The following is an 18822-nucleotide window of genomic DNA, read 5'->3' as shown; positions in this document are numbered from 1 at the left end:
AGGGGGTACTTTAACTGCGGTGTGATCCCTAAAGGCAGTTTTTGTTTTTCAACATTTTTTCTTATTTTTTTTTCTTTACTTTATTTTTTTGGGGGGAGCCCTAAAGCCACATAGTCCCTTCCCCCTAGATCCGCCAAAGGAATGCGAGATACTTGTTTTAATATCATTTTGCAAGACAATACTCACCAGTTGTACATCAATAAAGGCTTTCATTGTTTCCTTTGGCCCAAATCTGCCACCAGTTTTCTTTTTGTCGCAGCCATCAAATATCATTGGAATGACAAAGAATGACAGGTTGATCTTCTCATCTGTTAAAAAAGAGTATGGAAATTTGAGCAAGTTATATCAACACTAGGATAATGGTCCAAAACAGTAATCATCAACCGCCTTAACTTTGCCATATTAGGATCAACTTCAATAGACCTTTATCATTGTGAGGCCATCTTGTATTTCTCCCATTGAAGTCATGTAACCAAACCGAGGCTGAAAGGACAAATAGTTTGGTTCCTTTTTATATGTAAATAAATATGGGCAATCATTACTTTTATTGGATACTATGGCGCATGGCCAAAATGAATTCAGCATGATAAAGGCCTACATTCTGTGTGTCTTACCCAAGTTATCACCGTAATGAAGGAAATCATATTTACGTAAGGGAATTAGTCAATGCAGCATTTAATTGGAAATCCTCAGCCACTTCAAATCTGGAGGATGTTGTCTTGAGAACACTCAAAATTATATTCTGAAAATTTACCAACTCTTCCAATGAATTAAGCAATGATCGGACAACCCGACATTCTCAAAATGTGAAAAATACCTTCTGTCAGTTTCTTTACATCAGTACTGGCATCAAGACCTAACACATCCTTCCAAAGGGAAACATCTGTGTGGCATAATCTATCAGTGAGTCCGACAAGCCGCCCCATTTGTCAGTCAGTCTGTCAGCAACTTTTGGGTACATCAGCTGGAAGTCTTGCTCAATCTTAAGTAAAAGTGATTAAATGAAACATTCTTGTTGGTTGTGGAGCACTACATTGACTTCCCCAAAGCTAAATTACATGCTGACCAATATTGCAAACTCTTCAGAAACAAAGAAAATCAAAGTCAGCATTAGCTAGGACTGACTGGTTTTAAGGGTATGTAAAGCATTATGAGTACACAAAGAGTTATGAAAATGATGTATAAAACTTAACTAGTGCGAAGCAAAGACAATTAGAATTAACCAGGACTTCTGAGTGATAGCTACAGCACTACCAGGATGGTTTCAAGACTGTTATGGTAGCCTCCTAAATAATCATTACCAAGTTTCTCACACCCCATAAATGTAATGCAGACAATATTATTCTCACTGCTTTGACAAATAAAGAGCTCGAGAAAAGAAGATATTGACTACCACAGTTTGAAATGATTTGACTTTGTAGTAACCTACCATCCCAATACCAAGCAGCCTGGGGAACTCCTCCAAGATTTCTGCAACAGTTCTCTCCCTATCTTTCACCCATTCTGCCCTGTGCTTTGATGTCAATGACATGTACTCTTTGACTTTGGTAGTAGGTGCACAGTTGTCCTTTAGCCACTGAACCTTTGCAAGTACATCTTCGGCTGTCTCTTGCTTCTCATCGGGTTCATCAGGAGTTGCTGCACTTGCATTAACTGTTAAAAGTACAAACACATCAATATTATTATAACCTCCAGATAAATTATATTAAATAATATCCATTCAGTCCCTTTGTATAGCGATTCATTAAATTTTGTCCTTGCTTCCATGTCCTGAACCAAGTTGGTTGGGTACTCCTGAGGCAACTCGTGAAGTTGAAAACTATGAGCACACTCTATTTATATGACATGACAATGACTTGTGCATCAGAAATACCACTTTCCTTTTTTTGTCCAGCCCCTAAAACACAAACTTCCTTGAGTGCTGTTGTTACACATTCCAAGCAAGCAATGCAAACAAGACCTGTGATAAAGAATCCTTTAGTATCTGTGGTGTAACACGGGCATGGGGCCTTCTAATTAATTTTGTTTTCTATTTATGTGGCATAGTTTTTTTGTTTTTTATGGGGCATTGGGGATTTTGTTATTTTGTTATATTTTTTTATATTAGTTTTTGAGTTTTTGTTGTTGTCGTCGATGGTTTTTTTGTTTTTTTTTTTTTTTTTTGGGGGGGGGGGTAATAGGTCAATTACCTTGATGCTTTCCAACTTCCTCCTTCCTTCCTTGATGCTCTCCAACTTCCTCCTTCCTTATCATATTTTTCCTCACATAACGCAAGTGTTCTTCAAGATAACCACCTGCAGGGCATCCTTTGGATCCTTTAGTGTAAAAGGCTTCCTTTAGTAAAACAATGACAAAGCATATGTAAATTACACAGACAGGTCTAATTGTTTTTTCACATGCACTGACAATTGTGACCATCCACCAGGAATGGGCTAAAAGTTGGGTTTTAGATTATTTGGCAAGTTAAGACTCCTGAAAATAAGTTTTAAAATTGTACATTGTGTGTTTGTGTTGCTTGGTGGACAGAAAATAAACGTCACCGCTTGTGACTAAATCTTGTGTTTTCTATTGTTGGACATACCTCAATATTATTATACCTACTTTAAAGCCCATTTGTGGTGGACAGTCACAATTTGCCATACTTCATATGGAGTTGATTGTCTCATAACCTTCCAAGATGAAAGTATGTACACAAAATTTTAATAATTATTGAAATTTAATGTAGAATATATGAATATTCATAAGCTAAGTGAACCAAGTGTGCATACTATTTCCAATCTTCAGATAAAAGCTTTAATAGTCGTGGTGATGACTAGGGCCATTCAATTGTACAAGCCTCTCTGATTCGGATGGGTTGCCCTTCAATAAGGCAAACATTATACTTACATATCCTGTGATTCCTTGAGGGTCTTTCAGGCTTGGGAATGCAGCAATCACACTCTCAGCCAGAGCACTCTTTTCAAATGCACCAGGGCTGTAACATCAAAGAAAATACTTGCTTAAAACACAGCCATTTCTATAATGAGCATAAAGTGTGACATGGGAGAGGATTTAACGGAATAGTACCAACAAAATGAAGTACTTAGTACACTGCCATATATTTTGGTCTGTGTTTTCAGGAATTGTATAGTAAGGACAAACATTTTGTCATCAATTTGTAGAAGGTATATGAATTAACAACATTTCAGCAAGCACATTTCAACAAACAGGAACAAGCATGTTTATGACTTATTGGCTGGCCTTGCTCATGCAAGACTTATTTTACTGTCATGAACATGTAATTTCTTTTAAACCTCATTAGTTTTTAAGTTTTGACTGCCCCAAAAACACTCTGGGTTGAGAATTTTGATTAAGCAGCATTTGAAAACTTTATTTTGTTATTTCTGTCATCCCTTTCCAGGCCATTCTGTCATTCTTGGTTACGTAAATCTAACACTTTTCAAATGACACTGTAACTTTTCAAATAAATTTATATTCTTTTCTTTTTATTTTAAAACCTTTTTGGAGCACGTATCAATCATGAACATCATTCTTGTCATTTGAACATGTTTCTCTTTTTCACAAAATTGGTGTGAAGGTTCCCATATCCATGTTGTCATTAACAAAATCCAACTTTATATTCGAATGGCCTTATAGACATGTACTTACTTTTTTCCATGATGGGAAATCAAGTAGCTCACTAATATCCTGACTAGTTGATGCCTGACTTTTTTCGTCAAGAATCCAGATTGCTCGATGCTCCGAGTGACACTCTTTCCTTCTGGAGATTCACTAAGAATCTTCTTGGTATCCTGTTGAACAGTGATATATATGAAGATTGGATATAATTGCTATAGTCTTTTACAGATTGGTATGCAAGGTAAACCGTTGTACACACTGAAAAAGGTGAGGAGTCCTTCAAATTTATCTTAATTGCTTTCATACATATCATTTCAAAATTGTCCCTTTCCCAAGGCCCCTATGTTTTCCCAATGGAATTCGGTCACCTTTTTAAAACTGAGAATGTCGGGGGGTTTACCCATACAAGTTGTGCATTGTCCTAAGGAAACTGTGTGTGGTAAAGATGGTAATATGTCTCTTTATACATTATGGGTAAGGAAGGGATACACAAAATATGCAAATATCAATGTTCAAGTCTACCATTGGTATACTTATAATTCCACACAACGGCATAGATGTAGGGTGATTATTCAATAATTGGGAACCCTTTCTTGTCTTCACTTTTCTTGTGCGACTTCATGAAGCTCAATCATCTTTTAGCAAAGCTGCTGTAAAACTATTAAAACAAAATCAGCAAACAACCATTGAGCTACACACAATGAAAAACAGAAGCTCTATCTGCATAAAAATTAAAGATAATTAAGTTTAAAACAAACGTCTTACTTACAAACAAAAGTCTCTTCTGTCTTTTCATGGGTGGGGGTGACATCTGTGACAATGGAAAAAGCCCAACTGTCCGAGTCTGACAAAGAGGCTGCACTGGAAACATCCCCTGTTACTGGTGTGCCTAACACAGGTGCAACTTCACTGAAGTCCGAACTGGAACTCAGCATTGACTGACAATCAAAGAAGCCGTTTCCGGTCCAAAGTCAAGCATATCCCTTGGTAGCTGAATTGGTATTGCTGTTACCCGAGGTCCAAACTGTACAACAAACAAAAAGGGGCTAGATTAAATATAGATTACTTACTAAATTACCACTACTCCTTCTGCCAGATGAAATTGGAATTGTCTCAAAGAAAAGCATAGAAAAGCAAAAATAACCATGCTTCTTACAGTAGTCTGTTTTATGTTTCCTAGTGAGGAAAAAAAGTAATAATAATGGTTCTGTATTAAACATACCAGTACAGTATCATCATACAAGGTTGAATGGTGTTATGATGTACCACGAAGAGTCGTCCTTACCACTGCACTTAGTTGCATGGAATGGTCTGCACACGAGAAGTTCTTTGGGCTGTTTGATGAAAACACTTTCAGACTCTTCCACAGCATAAGAGTGTCTATGCCTGTTGTAATACTTGGTATGCCATGACCGTAGGACAAAGTAGATACTGCTCTCAACTATTATGATATGCTTTACTTGTGAGAATTGTGGCTCTTTGGCAGTCCAGTCAACCAGAATCATGCAGTTTGGTTTGTATGTATGTCTGAATGGAAACACTTCCTGACAAAATGACTTGAGCATCTTTTCCACACCCAAGGAAGGAACACACATCATTCACTTCATCCAGAGAAGAAACCAGAACAGAAATCTGATCCCTTACTTCTAATTCACTGTTCAATGGCTTCCTCAGTAAGAAAGTATAGCTTTGTTGCTGCTGATGCCTGATACTGACTGTCTTTGCAACATTCTTGTAATTGTTACAAGCTCTAGCCCACCTTTTAAAAGGTTTGTGCTTGCCCTCTTTGCGCATACTTGAGTACTGTTCCAGAGGTCCAAGAAGTTGTATTACCCGAGGGTAGTGGATTAAAAAATGCTGTTTCGGGATAAGGTGACGGTCTTGAAAGAGGCTCAGAAAGAGCCGATGATGGTCTGCAATCAAAGCTTTCAAAATGTATACGCCTGCATGGCTAATGCGTGGAGCTACTACGATTTTATATATGTCAAGCAGCAACAGGAACATCTCCCACACATCAGATTCCTCATCTACCAAGTCACCAATGATCAAGGGAAGATACAAAGCTAAGATTCTTGTCTGTGCAGCCTTCTGACCACTTGAACCTGATGGATTCCTGAGTGCTGAATCCTGAATTATACTTGGTTTACTTTTTTTATCCGCAAACCCATAGCCAAATGAAGAAATGCGATTGTTTACTTCTTCAAGAGTAAAACATCCTTCCAATGAGCTCACCAAGAGTAAGTTTTATTTCAAGTGGGAAAATACCCTCAAGTAAGTCATGCATTACATCATGTTACATGATTGTCGGTGACATGGAAGCCAGTCAACTTATTCAGTTCAGAAGACCGTTTGATCCCTGTCTTTGAGACATTGTCCAACACAAGGTCCGCTTCAAAGCTGTTTTTGTCTCTTAAAAGTGACACATCTTCTACAAGTTGCTTTTTAGTGATCTCCTTTGGTGCCTTGCAAAACCGACAAGGATAGTTAGCACTGAAGCTACCTACAAAACCGAGTGTTTCATGAAGCCCTAAGTTGTCACCTATCACCTGAAAAACAACTGGTCTTACCAAGCCTGAATAGGATTGACAAGAAACTTCTATTCCCTGTCTTTCGATATCATTCAGGTCTTTCACAATCACTGATAGTATGCTGTCAATGCCATATTTGGCAACTTCAGATCTTTTTGCACACGCTGCCAATAAAATGTTACTAAGAGAAGCCTGGAACTGAGCAGGCAGACAAAGCAGACTAATATAAAGCCAGTGAGTTATTTATTCCTTTTTTAGAACCGAGGGGGTTCCCTGTTTCATAATCATCACAATACAATAGAATAGGGATGACAACATCGGCACTTGCAGAAAATTTACCCTTAAAGTAACTTCCATCGCGATAGGACTGTAACACAAGCCATCCTCACAGGGTTTTGATGAAGAATTGCAGCCATCACTCCTGGCTGCTCCAGATGTTTCCTGAGTGTTTTCTTCATGGGAACATATTGGAAGCTGTCATTTTTTACTTTCTGTTTTACTCCTCCAGTTGAGGTATCACTCTGTGATGTGAATGACTGACCCAGCACCCTTTCCTCTGGGCTGATGAAATATCCCTTATCTTTGAAGTATTTGTCCTGTTGGTACTGTGATCGAAGGCCTTCAAAGGTTTTTTTTACAACCTCACATTCTTGAAAAACTGTTTCAAATTTTGAGAGATTTGCCTCCTTGAACTGTGTTTGAACCTCTTCCACAATAGAGGAAAGCTTATGCTGTAGATGATTAGCAATGATCTCCACCAGCCCTTCAACTTCATATATGATCTGTTGCACATTGGATATGGTATAGCAGTTGCTTTCATGTTCGCTACAAAATAAGAAACTGCTTCAGCAAGGGTATCTTTGCATGTTTGTCGATCTTCATCCAAACTTTCATTATCTTGCACGTCCATTCCTTCATATCCACCACGCCATGCTCATTTTCTGATTCTTCACCTTGGGTATGTTCTTGCATGTCTGCATGCTTTGCCAATATGACGTCGATAACGATAATGAGAAAATGCCAAACAGCCATCTTGTCTACATATGACAAATGTTGATGCACCAGAATGTAAACTATGGATGTATTTTAGGTGATTGAAAAGACCCTTAATTCCCCCATGGACTTCAGATAAGCACTTGTAGCACAACATAGTTTCTTCTTACAATACTAAAAAGGCAAACAACTCACTTGCTTTTTCCACTTTGCCAAGAACTTAACTCGCAACCCAACTTTTGGAATTAGCGGTGTAATGTCCTCTTCTCTTAACAGCTCCAAGGCTTCTATATCTATTGCATTATCTGTGTGAAAAATGAATAAAACATAACTGATACTAAATTTTCTACTCAGAATGTTTTACTAGTTACAAAAATGTAAATACATTAAGAAGAGTTTTCTCAAGTGCTGGGGTTATGAAAACAGCTGAATGTTTTTGTGTACTATAACATGTCCTAGTGATTTAATTTAATTGTTTTAATTTAGTATGAGGCACTTAAACTTAAAATTGAGCAAAATGATCATGACACACAACTGCTATACAGTGTTAGTAACTATAATAAAACAGTGCAGTCAATAGGCCTAAGGCCTAGTAAGTCCTAAATTGTAAATGGTAAAAATTCTATCTCAAAAACACAAAGTCTCAACGACTATGTTGACGCGGCACCAGACTAACATTTTTCTAGGTAGGTGCTACAATTTTAAGTCCCAAAAGACAGTCACTGCCCATGTTCAGAAAGCCCCAGTAAAAATAACGTAAAATATATGCTACATGTACAGTGCAAAACTGCAAGTACATGTACAAAACTACAAGAATACCAGTGCCAATATATTATACCAGTGCCAACACATCTACTGCTAAGTAAAATAGACACTACACATTAGAAAATGTAAAAACATGGACAGTTCTTTAAAAAGTTTAACTTAAAGTTGCATAAAATAGATGCCATGCAATGTTTTTTTGCCCAACCAGTAATACTTTTGCAGGAACCCTACTCAAAAGTTGGGCATGACTAAATTTGGCATGTTTAAAATAAATTCACTTAAATTTGCATAAAGACATGTCATGCAATGTTTTTTGCCCAACTATATTACTATTGCAGGAACCCTACTCAAAAGTTGGGCATGATGGGTTTGACAATGCCCAACCTTTATTGGAAGAAATATCCCACTCAAACATTGGGTATTACGCATATTACAATAACCCAACTAATGAAAGAAACTAGGACTTTTGCCTAAAAGTTGAACGTTAGTAGCTCTAACATTGCTCAAAAGTTGGACAGCAAGGCTTAACTTACATGACATGAGTTATGGCAAGTTGTCTGCTGGAAATTGTAAAAAAAAAATTAAAAGCAAAAAAGCAAAACACAAAGGATGAAACCGACAAAAAATGTATGCGTTTGTTAAAAATATGGTATGGCGTTTTTTTGCTTGTTTGTTTGGTAGATATTTGGTTCAGTTGTATGTGTGTGTGTGGTTTTTTGTCGGTTTTCATCCTTTTGTTTTTGCTTTTTTGCTTTTAATTTTTTTTTTTACAATTTCCAGCAGACAACTTGCCATAACTCATGTCATGTAAGTTAAGCCTTGCTGTCCAACTTTTGAGCAATGTTAGAGCTACTAACGTTCAACTTTTAGGCAAAAGTCCTAGTTTCTTTCATTAGTTGGGTTATTGTAATATGCGTAATACCCAATGTTTGAGTGGGATATTTCTTCCAATAAAGGTTGGGCATTGTCAACACCCATCATGCCCAACTTTTGAGTAGGGTTCCTGCAATAGTAATACTAGTTGGGCAAAAAACATTGCATGACATGTCATTTATGCAAATTTAAGTTGAATTTTATTTTAAACATGCCAAATTTAGTCATGCCCAACTTTTGAGTAGGGTTCCTGCAAAAGTATTACTGGTTGGGCAAAAAACATTGCATGGCATCTATTTTATGCAACTTTAAGTTAAACTTTTTAAAGAACTGTCCATGTTTTTACATTTTCTAATGTGTAGTGTCTATTTTTACTTAGCAGTAGATGTGTTGGCACTGGTATAATATATTGGCACTGGTATTCTTGTAGTTTTTGTACATGTACTTGCAGTTTTGCACTGTACATGTAGCATATATTTTACGTTATTTTTACTGGGGCTTTCTGAACATGGGCAGTGACTGTCTTTTGGGACTTAAAAATTGTAGCACCTACCTAGAAAAATGTTAGTCTGGTGCCGCGTCAACATAGTCGTTGAGACTTTGTGTTTTTGAGATAGAATTTTTACCATTTTACAATTTAGGACTTACTAGGCCTTAGGCCTATTGACTGCACTGTTTTATTATAGTTACTAACACTGTATAGCAGTTGTGTGTCATGATCATTTTGCTCAATTTTAAGTTTAAGTGCCTCATACTAAATTAAAACAATTAAATTAAATCACTAGGACATGTTATAGTACACAAAAACATTCAGCTGTTTTCATAACCCCAGCACTTGAGAAAACTCTTCTTAATGTATTTACATTTTTGTAACTAGTAAAACATTCTGAGTAGAAAATTTAGTATCAGTTATGTTTTATTCATTTTTCACACAGATAATGCAATAGATATAGAAGCCTTGGAGCTGTTAAGAGAAGAGGACATTACACCGCTAATTCCAAAAGTTGGGTTGCGAGTTAAGTTCTTGGCAAAGTGGAAAAAGCAAGTGAGTTGTTTGCCTTTTTAGTATTGTAAGAAGAAACTATGTTGTGCTACAAGTGCTTATCTGAAGTCCATGGGGGAATTAAGGGTCTTTTCAATCACCTAAAATACATCCATAGTTTACATTCTGGTGCATCAACATTTGTCATATGTAGACAAGATGGCTGTTTGGCATCATTTTCTCATTTATCGTCATATCGACGTCATATCTTGGCAAAGCATGCAGACATGCAAGAACATACCCAAGGTGAAGAATCAGAAAATGAGCATGGCGCTGGTGGATATGAAGGAATGGACGTGCAAGATAATGAAAGTTTGGATGAAGATCGACAAACATGCAAAGATACCCTTGCTGAAGCAGTTTCTTATTTTGTAGCGAACATGAAAGCAACTGCTATACCATATTCCAATGTGCAACAGATCATATATGAAGTTGAAGGGCTGGTGGAGATCATTGCTAATCATCTACAGCATAAGCTTTCCTCTATTGTGGAAGAGGTTCAAACACAGTTCAAGGAGGCAAATCTCTCAAAATTTGAAACAGTTTTTCAAGAATGTGAGGTTGTAAAAAAAACCTTTGAAGGCCTTCGATCACAGTACCAACAGGACAAATACTTCAAAGATAAGGGATATTTCATCAGCCCAGAGGAAAGGGTGCTGGGTCAGTCATTCACATCACAGAGTGATACCTCAACTGGAGGAGTAAAACAGAAAGTAAAAAATGACAGCTTCCAATATGTTCCCATGAAGAAAACACTCAGGAAACATCTGGAGCAGCCAGGAGTGATGGCTGCAATTCTTCATCAACAACCCTGTGAGGATGGCTTGTTGTTACAGTCCTATCGCGATGGAAGTTACTTTAAGGGTAAATTTTCTGCAAGTGCCGATGTTGTCATCCCTATTCTATTGTATTGTGATGATTATGAAACAGGGAACCCCCTCGGTTCTAAAAAAGGAATAAATAAACTCACTGGCTTTTATATTAGTCTGCTTTGTCTGCCTGCTCAGTTCCAGGCTTCTCTTAGTAACATTTTATTGGCAGCGTGTGCAAAAAGATCTGAAGTTGCCAAATATGGCATTGACAGCATACTATCAGTGATTGTGAAAGACCTGAATGATATCGAAAGACAGGGAATAGAAGTTTCTTGTCAATCCTATTCAGGCTTGGTAAGACCAGTTGTTTTTCAGGTGATAGGTGACAACTTAGGGCTTCATGAAACACTCGGTTTTGTAGGTAGCTTCAGTGCTAACTATCCTTGTCGGTTTTGCAAGGCACCAAAGGAGATCACTAAAAAGCAACTTGTAGAAGATGTGTCACTTTTAAGAGACAAAAACAGCTTTGAAGCGGACCTTGTGTTGGACAATGTCTCAAAGACAGGGATCAAACGGTCTTCTGAACTGAATAAGTTGACTGGCTTCCATGTCACCGACAATCATGTAACTGATGTAATGCATGACTTACTTGAGGGTATTTTCCCACTTGAAATAAAACTTACTCTTGGTGAGCTCATTGATGAAGGATGTTTTACTCTTGAAGAAGTAAACAATCGCATTTCTTCATTTGGCTATGGGTTTGCGGATAAAAAAAGTAAACCAAGTATAATTCAGGATTCAGCACTCAGGAATCCATCAGGTTCAAGTGGTCAGAAGGCTGCACAGACAAGAATCTTAGCTTTGTATCTTCCCTTGATCATTGGTGACTTGGTAGATGAGGAATCTGATGTGTGGGAGATGTTCCTGTTGCTGCTTGACATATATAAAATCGTAGTAGCTCCACGCATTAGCCATGCAGGCGTATACATTTTGAAAGCTTTGATTGCAGACCATCATCGGCTCTTTCTGAGCCTCTTTCAAGACCGTCACCTTATCCCGAAACAGCATTTTTTAATCCACTACCCTCGGGTAATACAACTTCTTGGACCTCTGGAACAGTACTCAAGTATGCGCAAAGAGGGCAAGCACAAACCTTTTAAAAGGTGGGCTAGAGCTTGTAACAATTACAAGAATGTTGCAAAGACAGTCAGTATCAGGCATCAGCAGCAACAAAGCTATACTTTCTTACTGAGGAAGCCATTGAACAGTGAATTAGAAGTAAGGGATCAGATTTCTGTTCTGGTTTCTTCTCTGGATGAAGTGAATGTGTGTTCCTTCCTTGGGTGTGGAAAAGATGCTCAAGTCATTTTGTCAGGAAAGTGTTTCCCATTCAGACATACACATACAAACCAAACTGCATGATTCTGGTTGACTGGACTGCCAAAGAGCCACAATCTCACAAGTAAGCATATCATAATAGTTGAGAGCAGTATCTACTTTGTCCTACGGTCATGGCATACCAAGTTATTACAACAGGCATAGACACTCTTATGCTGTGGAAGAGTCTGAAAGTGTTTTCATCAAACAGCCCAAAGAACTTCTCGTGTGCAGACCATTCCATGCAACTAAGTGCAGTGGTAAGGACGACTCTTCGTGGTACATCATAACACCATTCAACCTTGTATGATGATACTGTACTGGTATGTTTAATACAGAACCATTATATTACTTTTTTTTCCTCACTAGGAAACATAAAACAGACTACTGTAAGAAGCATGGTTATTCTTTGCTTTCTATGCTTTTCTTTGAGACAATTCCAATTTCATCTGGCAGAAGGAGTAGTGGTAATTTAGTAAGTAATCATATATTTAATCTAGCCCCTTTTTGTATTTTGTTGTACAGTTTGGACCTCGGGTAACAGCAATACCAATTCAGCTACCAAGGGATATGCTTGACTTGGACCGGAAACGGCTTCTTTTGATTGTCAGTCAATGCTGAGTTCCAGTTCGGACTTCAGTGAAGTTGCACCTGTGTTAGGCACACCAGTAACAGGGGATGTTTCCAGTGCAGCCTCTTTGTCAGACTCGGACAGTTGGGCTTCTTTTCCATTGTCACAGATGTCACCCCCACCCATGAAAAGACAAAAGAGACTTTTGTTTGTAAGTAAGACGTTTGTTTTTATACTTAATTATCTTTAATTTTTATGCAGATAGAGCTTCTGTTTTTTCATTGTGTGTAGCTCAATGGTTGTTTGCTGATTTGGTTTTTAATAGTTTTACAGCAGCTTTGCTAAAAGATGATTGAGCTTCATGAAGTCGCACAAGAAAAGTGAAGACAAGAAAGGGTTCCCATTATTGAATAATCACCCTACATCTATGCCGTTGTGTTGGAATTATAAGTATACCAATGGTAGACTTGAACATTGATATTTGCATATTTTGTGTATCCCTTCCTTACCCATAATGTATAAAGAGACTATTACCATCTTTACCACACACAGTTTCCTTAGGACAATGCACAACCTGTATGGGTAAACCCCCCGACATTCTCAGTTTTAAAAAGGTGACCGAATTCCTTGGGAAAACAATAGGGGCCTTGGGAAAGGGACAATTTTGAAATGATATGTATGAAAGCAATTAAGATAAATTTGAAGGACTCCTCACCTTTTTCAGTGTGTACAACGGTTTACCTTGCATACCAATCCTGTAAAAGACTATAGCAATTATATCCAATCTTCATATATATCACTGTTCAACAGGATACCAAGAAGATTCTTAGTGAATCTCCAGAAGGAAAGAGTGTCACTCGGAGCATCGAGCAATCTGGATTCTTGACGAAAAAAGTCAGGCATCAACTAGTCAGGATATTAGTGAGCTACTTGATTTCCCATCATGGAAAAAAGTAAGTACATGTCTATAAGGCCATTCGAATATAAAGTTGGATTTTGTTAATGACAACATGGATATGGGAACCTTCACACCAATTTTGTGAAAAAGAGAAACATGTTCAAATGACAAGAATGATGTTCATGATTGATACGTGCTCCAAAAAGGTTTTAAAATAAAAAGAAAAGAATATAAATTTATTTGAAAAGTTACAGTGTCATTTGAAAAGTGTTAGATTTACGTAACCAAGAATGACAGAATGGCCTGGAAAGGGATGACAGAAATAACAAAATAAAGTTTTCAAATGCTGCTAATCAAAATTCTCAACCCAGAGTGTTTTTGGGGCAGTCAAAACTTAAAAACTAATGAGGTTTAAAAGAAATTACATGTTCATGACAGTAAAATAAGTCTTGCATGAGCAAGGCCAGCCAATAAGTCATAAACATGCTTGTTCCTGTTTGTTGAAATGTGCTTGCTGAAATTGTTGTTAATTCATATACCTTCTACAAATTGATGACAAAATGTTTGTCCTTACTATACAATTCCTGAAAACACAGACCAAAATATATGGCAGTGTACTAAGTACTTCATTTTGTTGGTACTATTCCGTTAAATCCTCTCCCATGTCACACTTTATGCTCATTATTATAGAAATGGCTGTGTTTTAAGCAAGTATTTTCTTTGATGTTACAGCCCTGGTGCATTTGAAAAGAGTGCTCTGGCTGAGAGTGTGATTGCTGCATTCCCAAGCCTGAAAGACCCTCAAGGAATCACAGGATATGTAAGTATTAATGTTTGCCTTATTGAAGGGCAACCCATCCGAATCAGAGAGGCTTGTACAATTGAATGGCCCTAGTCATCACCACGACTATTAAAGCTTTTATCTGAAGATTGGAAATAGTATGCACACTTGGTTCACTTAGCTTATGAATATTCATATATTCTACATTAAATTTCAATAATTATTAAAATTTTGTGTACATACTTTCATCTTGGAAGGTTATGAGACAATCAACTCCATATGAAGTATGGCAAATTGTGACTGTCCACCACAAATGGGCTTTAAAGTAGGTATAATAATATTGAGGTATGTCCAACAATAGAAAACACAAGATTTAGTCACAAGCGGTGACGTTTTATTTTCTGTCCACCAAGCAACACAAACACACAATGTACAATTTTAAAACTTATTTTCAGGAGTCTTAACTTGCCAAATAATCTAAAACCCAACTTTTTAGCCCATTCCTGGTGGATGGTCACAATTGTCAGTGCATGTGAAAAACAATTAGACCTGTCTGTGTAATTTACATATGCTTTGTCATTGTTTTACTAAAGGAAGCCTTTTACACTAAAGGATCCAAAGGATGCCCTGCAGGTGGTTATCTTGAAGAACACTTGCGTTATGTGAGGAAAAATATGATAAGAAAGGAGGAAGTTGGAGAGCATCAAGGAAGGAAGGAGGAAGTTGGAAAGCATCAAGGTAATTGACCTATTACCCCCCCCCCCCAAAAAAAAAAACAAAAAACAAAAAAACCCATCGACGACAACAACAAAAACTCAAAAACTAATATAAAAAAAATATAACAAAATAACAAAATCCCCAATGCCCCATAAACAAACAAAAACTATGCCACATAAATAGAAAACAAAATTAATTAGAAGGCCCCATGCCCGTGTTACACCACAGATACTAAAGGATTCTTTATCACAGGTCTTGTTTGCATTGCTTGCTTGGAATGTGTAACAACAGCACTCAAGGAAGTTTGTGTTTTAGGGGCTGGACAAAAAAAGGAAAGTGGTATTTCTGATGCACAAGTATCATTGTCATGTCATATAAATAGAGTGTGCTCATAGTTTTCAACTTCACGAGTTGCCTCAGGAGTACCCAACCAACTTGGTTCAGGACATGGAAGCAAGGACAAAATTTAATGAATCGCTATAACAAAGGGACTGAATGGATATTATTTAATATAATTTATCTGGAGGTTATAATAATATTGATGTGTTTGTACTTTTTAACAGTTAATGCAAGTGCAGCAACTCCTGATGAACCCGATGAGAAGCAAGAGACAGCCGAAGATGTACTTGCAAAGGTTCAGTGGCTAAAGGACAACTGTGCACCTACTACCAAAGTCAAAGAGTACATGTCATTGACATCAAAGCACAGGGCAGAATGGGTGAAAGATAGGGAGAGAACTGTTGCAGAAATCTTGGAGGAGTTCCCCAGGCTGCTTGGTATTGGGATGGTAGGTTACTACAAAGTCAAATCATTTCAAACTGTGGTAGTCAATATTCTTCTTTTCTCGAGCTCTTTATTTGTCAAAGCAGTGAGAATAATATTGTCTGCATTACATTTATGGGGTGTGAGAAACTTGGTTAATGATTATTTAGGAGGCTACCATAACAGTCTTGAAACCATCCTGGTAGTGCTGTAGCTATCACTCAGAAGTCCTGGTTAATTCTAATTGTCTTTGCTTCGCACTAGTTAAGTTTTATACATCATTTTCATAACTCTTTTGTGTACTCATAATGCTTTACATACCCTTAAAACCAGTCAGTCCTAGCTAATGCTGACTTTGATTTTCTTTGTTTCTGAAGAGTTTTGCAATATTGGTCAGCATGTAATTTAGCTTTGGGGAAGTCAATGTAGTGCTCCACAACCAACAAGAATGTTTCATTTAATCACTTTTACTTAAGATTGAGCAAGACTTCCAGCTGATGTACCCAAAAGTTGCTGACAGACTGACTGACAAATGGGGCGGCTTGTCGGACTCACTGATAGATTATGCCACACAGATGTTTCCTCTTTGGAAGGATGTGTTAGGTCTTGATGCCAGTACTGATGTAAAGAAACTGACAGAAGGTATTTTTCACATTTTGAGAATGTCGGGTTGTCCGATCATTGCTTAATTCATTGGAAGAGTTGGTAAATTTTCAGAATATAATTTTGAGTGTTCTCAAGACAACCATCCTCCAGATTAATTTGAAGTGGCTGAGGATTTCCAATTAAATGCTGCATTGACGTAATTCCCTTACGTAAATATGATTTCCTTCATTACGGTGATAACTTGGGTAAGACACACAGAATGTAGGCCTTTATCATGCTGAATTCATTTTGGCCATGCGCCATAGTATCCAATAAAAGTAATGATTGCCCATATTTATTTACATATAAAAAGGAACCAAACTATTTGTCCTTTCAGCCTCGGTTTGGTTACATGACTTCAATGGGAGAAATACAAGATGGCCTCACAATGATAAAGGTCTATTGAAGTTGATCCTAATATGGCAAAGTTAAGGCGGTTGATGATTACTGTTTTGGACCATTATCCTAGTGTTGATATAACTTGCTCAAATTTCCATACTCTCTTCTTAACAGATGAGAAGATCAACCTGTCATTCTTTGTCATTCCAATGATATTTGATGGCTGCGACAAAAAGAAAACTGGTGGCAGATTTGGGCCAAAGGAAACAATGAAAGCCTTTATTGATGTACAACTGGTGAGTATTGTCTTGCAAAATGATATTAAAACAAGTATCTCGCATTCCTTTGGCGGATCTAGGGGGAAGGGACTATGTGGCTTTAGGGCTCCCCCCAAAAAAATAAAGTAAAGAAAAAAAAATAAGAAAAAATGTTGAAAAACAAAACTGCCCTTTAGGGATCACACCTCAGTTAAAGTACCCCCTTATGGTGTATCCAGGCACTGCCTCTTCCCAGGTTTATCGTTACTTGGATGTGATCCCTGGCCATAGGGCAGTGTTTGGTTTTATGAATTATTACTGCCATCCAAAAAGAAAGGTTGCTGACAATAAATAGGGAGACCGTAAGCATAGGTCAGTTCCAGTGTCATAGGGAAATCTGTTCCATAGTAGCTTGACCCCCTCCACAATTCTTTTTTTTTGGAGGGGGGGGGGGGAACAGTTTATTCGAGGGTTCAATTTAGCTGTCCCCACCAGCATACCAACCCATAGGTGGCAGATTCAAGTCCTGCTCCAGTAAATTTGTCTATATTTGCTAAAAATTGATATTTTCTTATTACTTTGACTTTTCGCAGGATATTGTGCACATGCCAACGTACTTAGAAAAAATTGACGCGACAAAACATCCTCAGCCATTCCTGCTCGTCCTGTACAGTGAATCAGTGCTAAAACCTTCCAGTGTATTTGTGATTATTGAGAAGAACACAATTCCGCAACCATCCCTACTGAAGGCCATAGATGTCTGCTATAAGGCTCACTTCATACTCGACTGTAAATACCAGCAACTTTGCACAAGTGTGTGGAAATTCTTTGAGAGGTATATTTTCAACCAGCCTGGAATTCCAACAAACAAAGACAGTCCAACTCTAAGAGCCCTGAGGGCATTTTTGGCTTTCCGAAATTTTCCATGAAAGCTTCCCAGATTGACCATGGGCTGTTTGACATTTTGTTGTTTACCTATTTATTCATTCCTTGTTACAGTGCAGACTCATTAATGGTCATGACATTTGCCTTGTTTAGAATCGTATGACTGTCAAGAAATTAGATAGTAAGACTATGGGGGGAAAACATGGTTGTTCTTTGACAGGTTACTTAATCTTTCAAACCTCTATTTGCTTTCAAACTTAAAAGAAACAAACAATACTACAAAAATCATGACAGTTAAAACTAGTTGAATGCAATTGAAAGATGTATTAATTTATTTTTTGTTTCTCTTACTGGAAACAAACTCTTATAGTGTTATGTATAAAGTATCTCAATCATACATTTTTGTAAAACAAGGGCAGACTTTGCAGAATTGTGTGGAAGATCTTTGAGAGGTGTATTTTCAACCAACCTGGACTTCCAACAAACAAAGACAGTCCAACTCTAGTACAGGCCTGAGAGCCTTTTGACTTTCCGAAATCTTCCATGAAATTTTCCCATCTCAATCATGTTTTGTTTAAAACAAAGGCAGAGCTTGGGGAATAAGGGGTTTGCCCTTTACCAACACTTTGAAATTAACCCGGCTGTAATAAAATACATGCCCCTAGATGGACCCCCTTCTGAAAACTCCTGAATCCGCCTATGTTAAGGGGTGATAATTCAAACTGTTTATATTTTATATTTAAAATAATAACAGACATCAACAACACCACTACCTCAAGATTTTAATTAAGAAGCAAGTGTAAAACATTGTTTTCAACTTAACAAAGTCTGACTATGTTGTACACCAAGTTGATAATATGATTATCGTTTTTTATGAAGAACAAACCCTGAATATTATGTTTACTACTCGTTGTATTCAACTCGTTTAATTTACACACTGTAGTGCTTGTTAGCAAACT

At 37.4% G+C, this 18822-nt stretch overlaps 2 protein-coding genes across 2 annotated transcripts; one reads left to right on the top strand and one right to left on the bottom strand.

The window, feature by feature from the left end:
• Positions 1 to 2153: 2153 nt before the first annotated feature.
• Positions 2154 to 4438, bottom strand: LOC117307209. The gene is made up of 4 exons (XM_033791892.1): positions 4388 to 4438; positions 3649 to 3791; positions 2887 to 2974; positions 2154 to 2334 (listed from the first exon to the last, which is right to left on the bottom strand). The coding sequence occupies exons 1-4, from the start codon at positions 4427 to 4429 to the stop codon at positions 2182 to 2184; spliced, it is 426 nt and encodes a 141-aa protein (XP_033647783.1). The 5' UTR covers positions 4430 to 4438; the 3' UTR covers positions 2154 to 2181.
• Positions 4439 to 12622: 8184 nt separating this feature from the next.
• LOC117305622 lies at positions 12623 to 17946 on the top strand. Its single transcript, XM_033790505.1, has 8 exons — positions 12623 to 12790; positions 13390 to 13532; positions 14210 to 14297; positions 14852 to 14996; positions 15539 to 15762; positions 16214 to 16379; positions 16896 to 17017; positions 17572 to 17946. Exons 1-8 carry the CDS (start codon positions 12623 to 12625, stop codon positions 17905 to 17907), a joined length of 1392 nt encoding a protein of 463 aa, XP_033646396.1. The 3' UTR covers positions 17908 to 17946.
• The last annotated feature ends 876 nt before the right edge of the window (positions 17947 to 18822 follow it).

The sequence above is a fragment of the Asterias rubens genome, chromosome 2, assembly GCF_902459465.1.
Source record: "Asterias rubens chromosome 2, eAstRub1.3, whole genome shotgun sequence".
Lineage (NCBI taxonomy): Eukaryota > Metazoa > Echinodermata > Asteroidea > Forcipulatida > Asteriidae > Asterias > Asterias rubens.
The sequence above is the reverse complement of the archived record's forward strand: the minus strand, read 5'-3'. Positions and strand labels throughout refer to the sequence as shown.

What these genes read in the sequence shown, in the direction of transcription:
- LOC117307209 (XM_033791892.1), bottom strand. Translation starts at nt 4,429, where the DNA reads ATGTCACCCCCACCCATGAAAAGACAGAAGAGACTTTTGTTT. An exon ending in ATTTCCCATCATGGAAAAAA is followed by an intron (nt 2,975 to 3,648) that starts GTAAGTACATGT and finishes TTGATGTTACAG; the next exon opens with CCCTGGTGCATTTGAAAAGA. An exon ending in CTCAAGGAATCACAGGATAT is followed by an intron (nt 2,335 to 2,886) that starts GTAAGTATAATG and finishes GTTTTACTAAAG; the next exon opens with GAAGCCTTTTACACTAAAGG.
- LOC117305622 (XM_033790505.1), top strand. Translation starts at nt 12,623, where the DNA reads ATGCTGAGTTCCAGTTCGGACTTCAGTGAAGTTGCACCTGTGTTAGGC. An exon ending in GACAAAAGAGACTTTTGTTT is followed by an intron (nt 12,791 to 13,389) that starts GTAAGTAAGACG and finishes ACTGTTCAACAG; the next exon opens with GATACCAAGAAGATTCTTAG. An exon ending in CTCAAGGAATCACAGGATAT is followed by an intron (nt 14,298 to 14,851) that starts GTAAGTATTAAT and finishes GTTTTACTAAAG; the next exon opens with GAAGCCTTTTACACTAAAGG.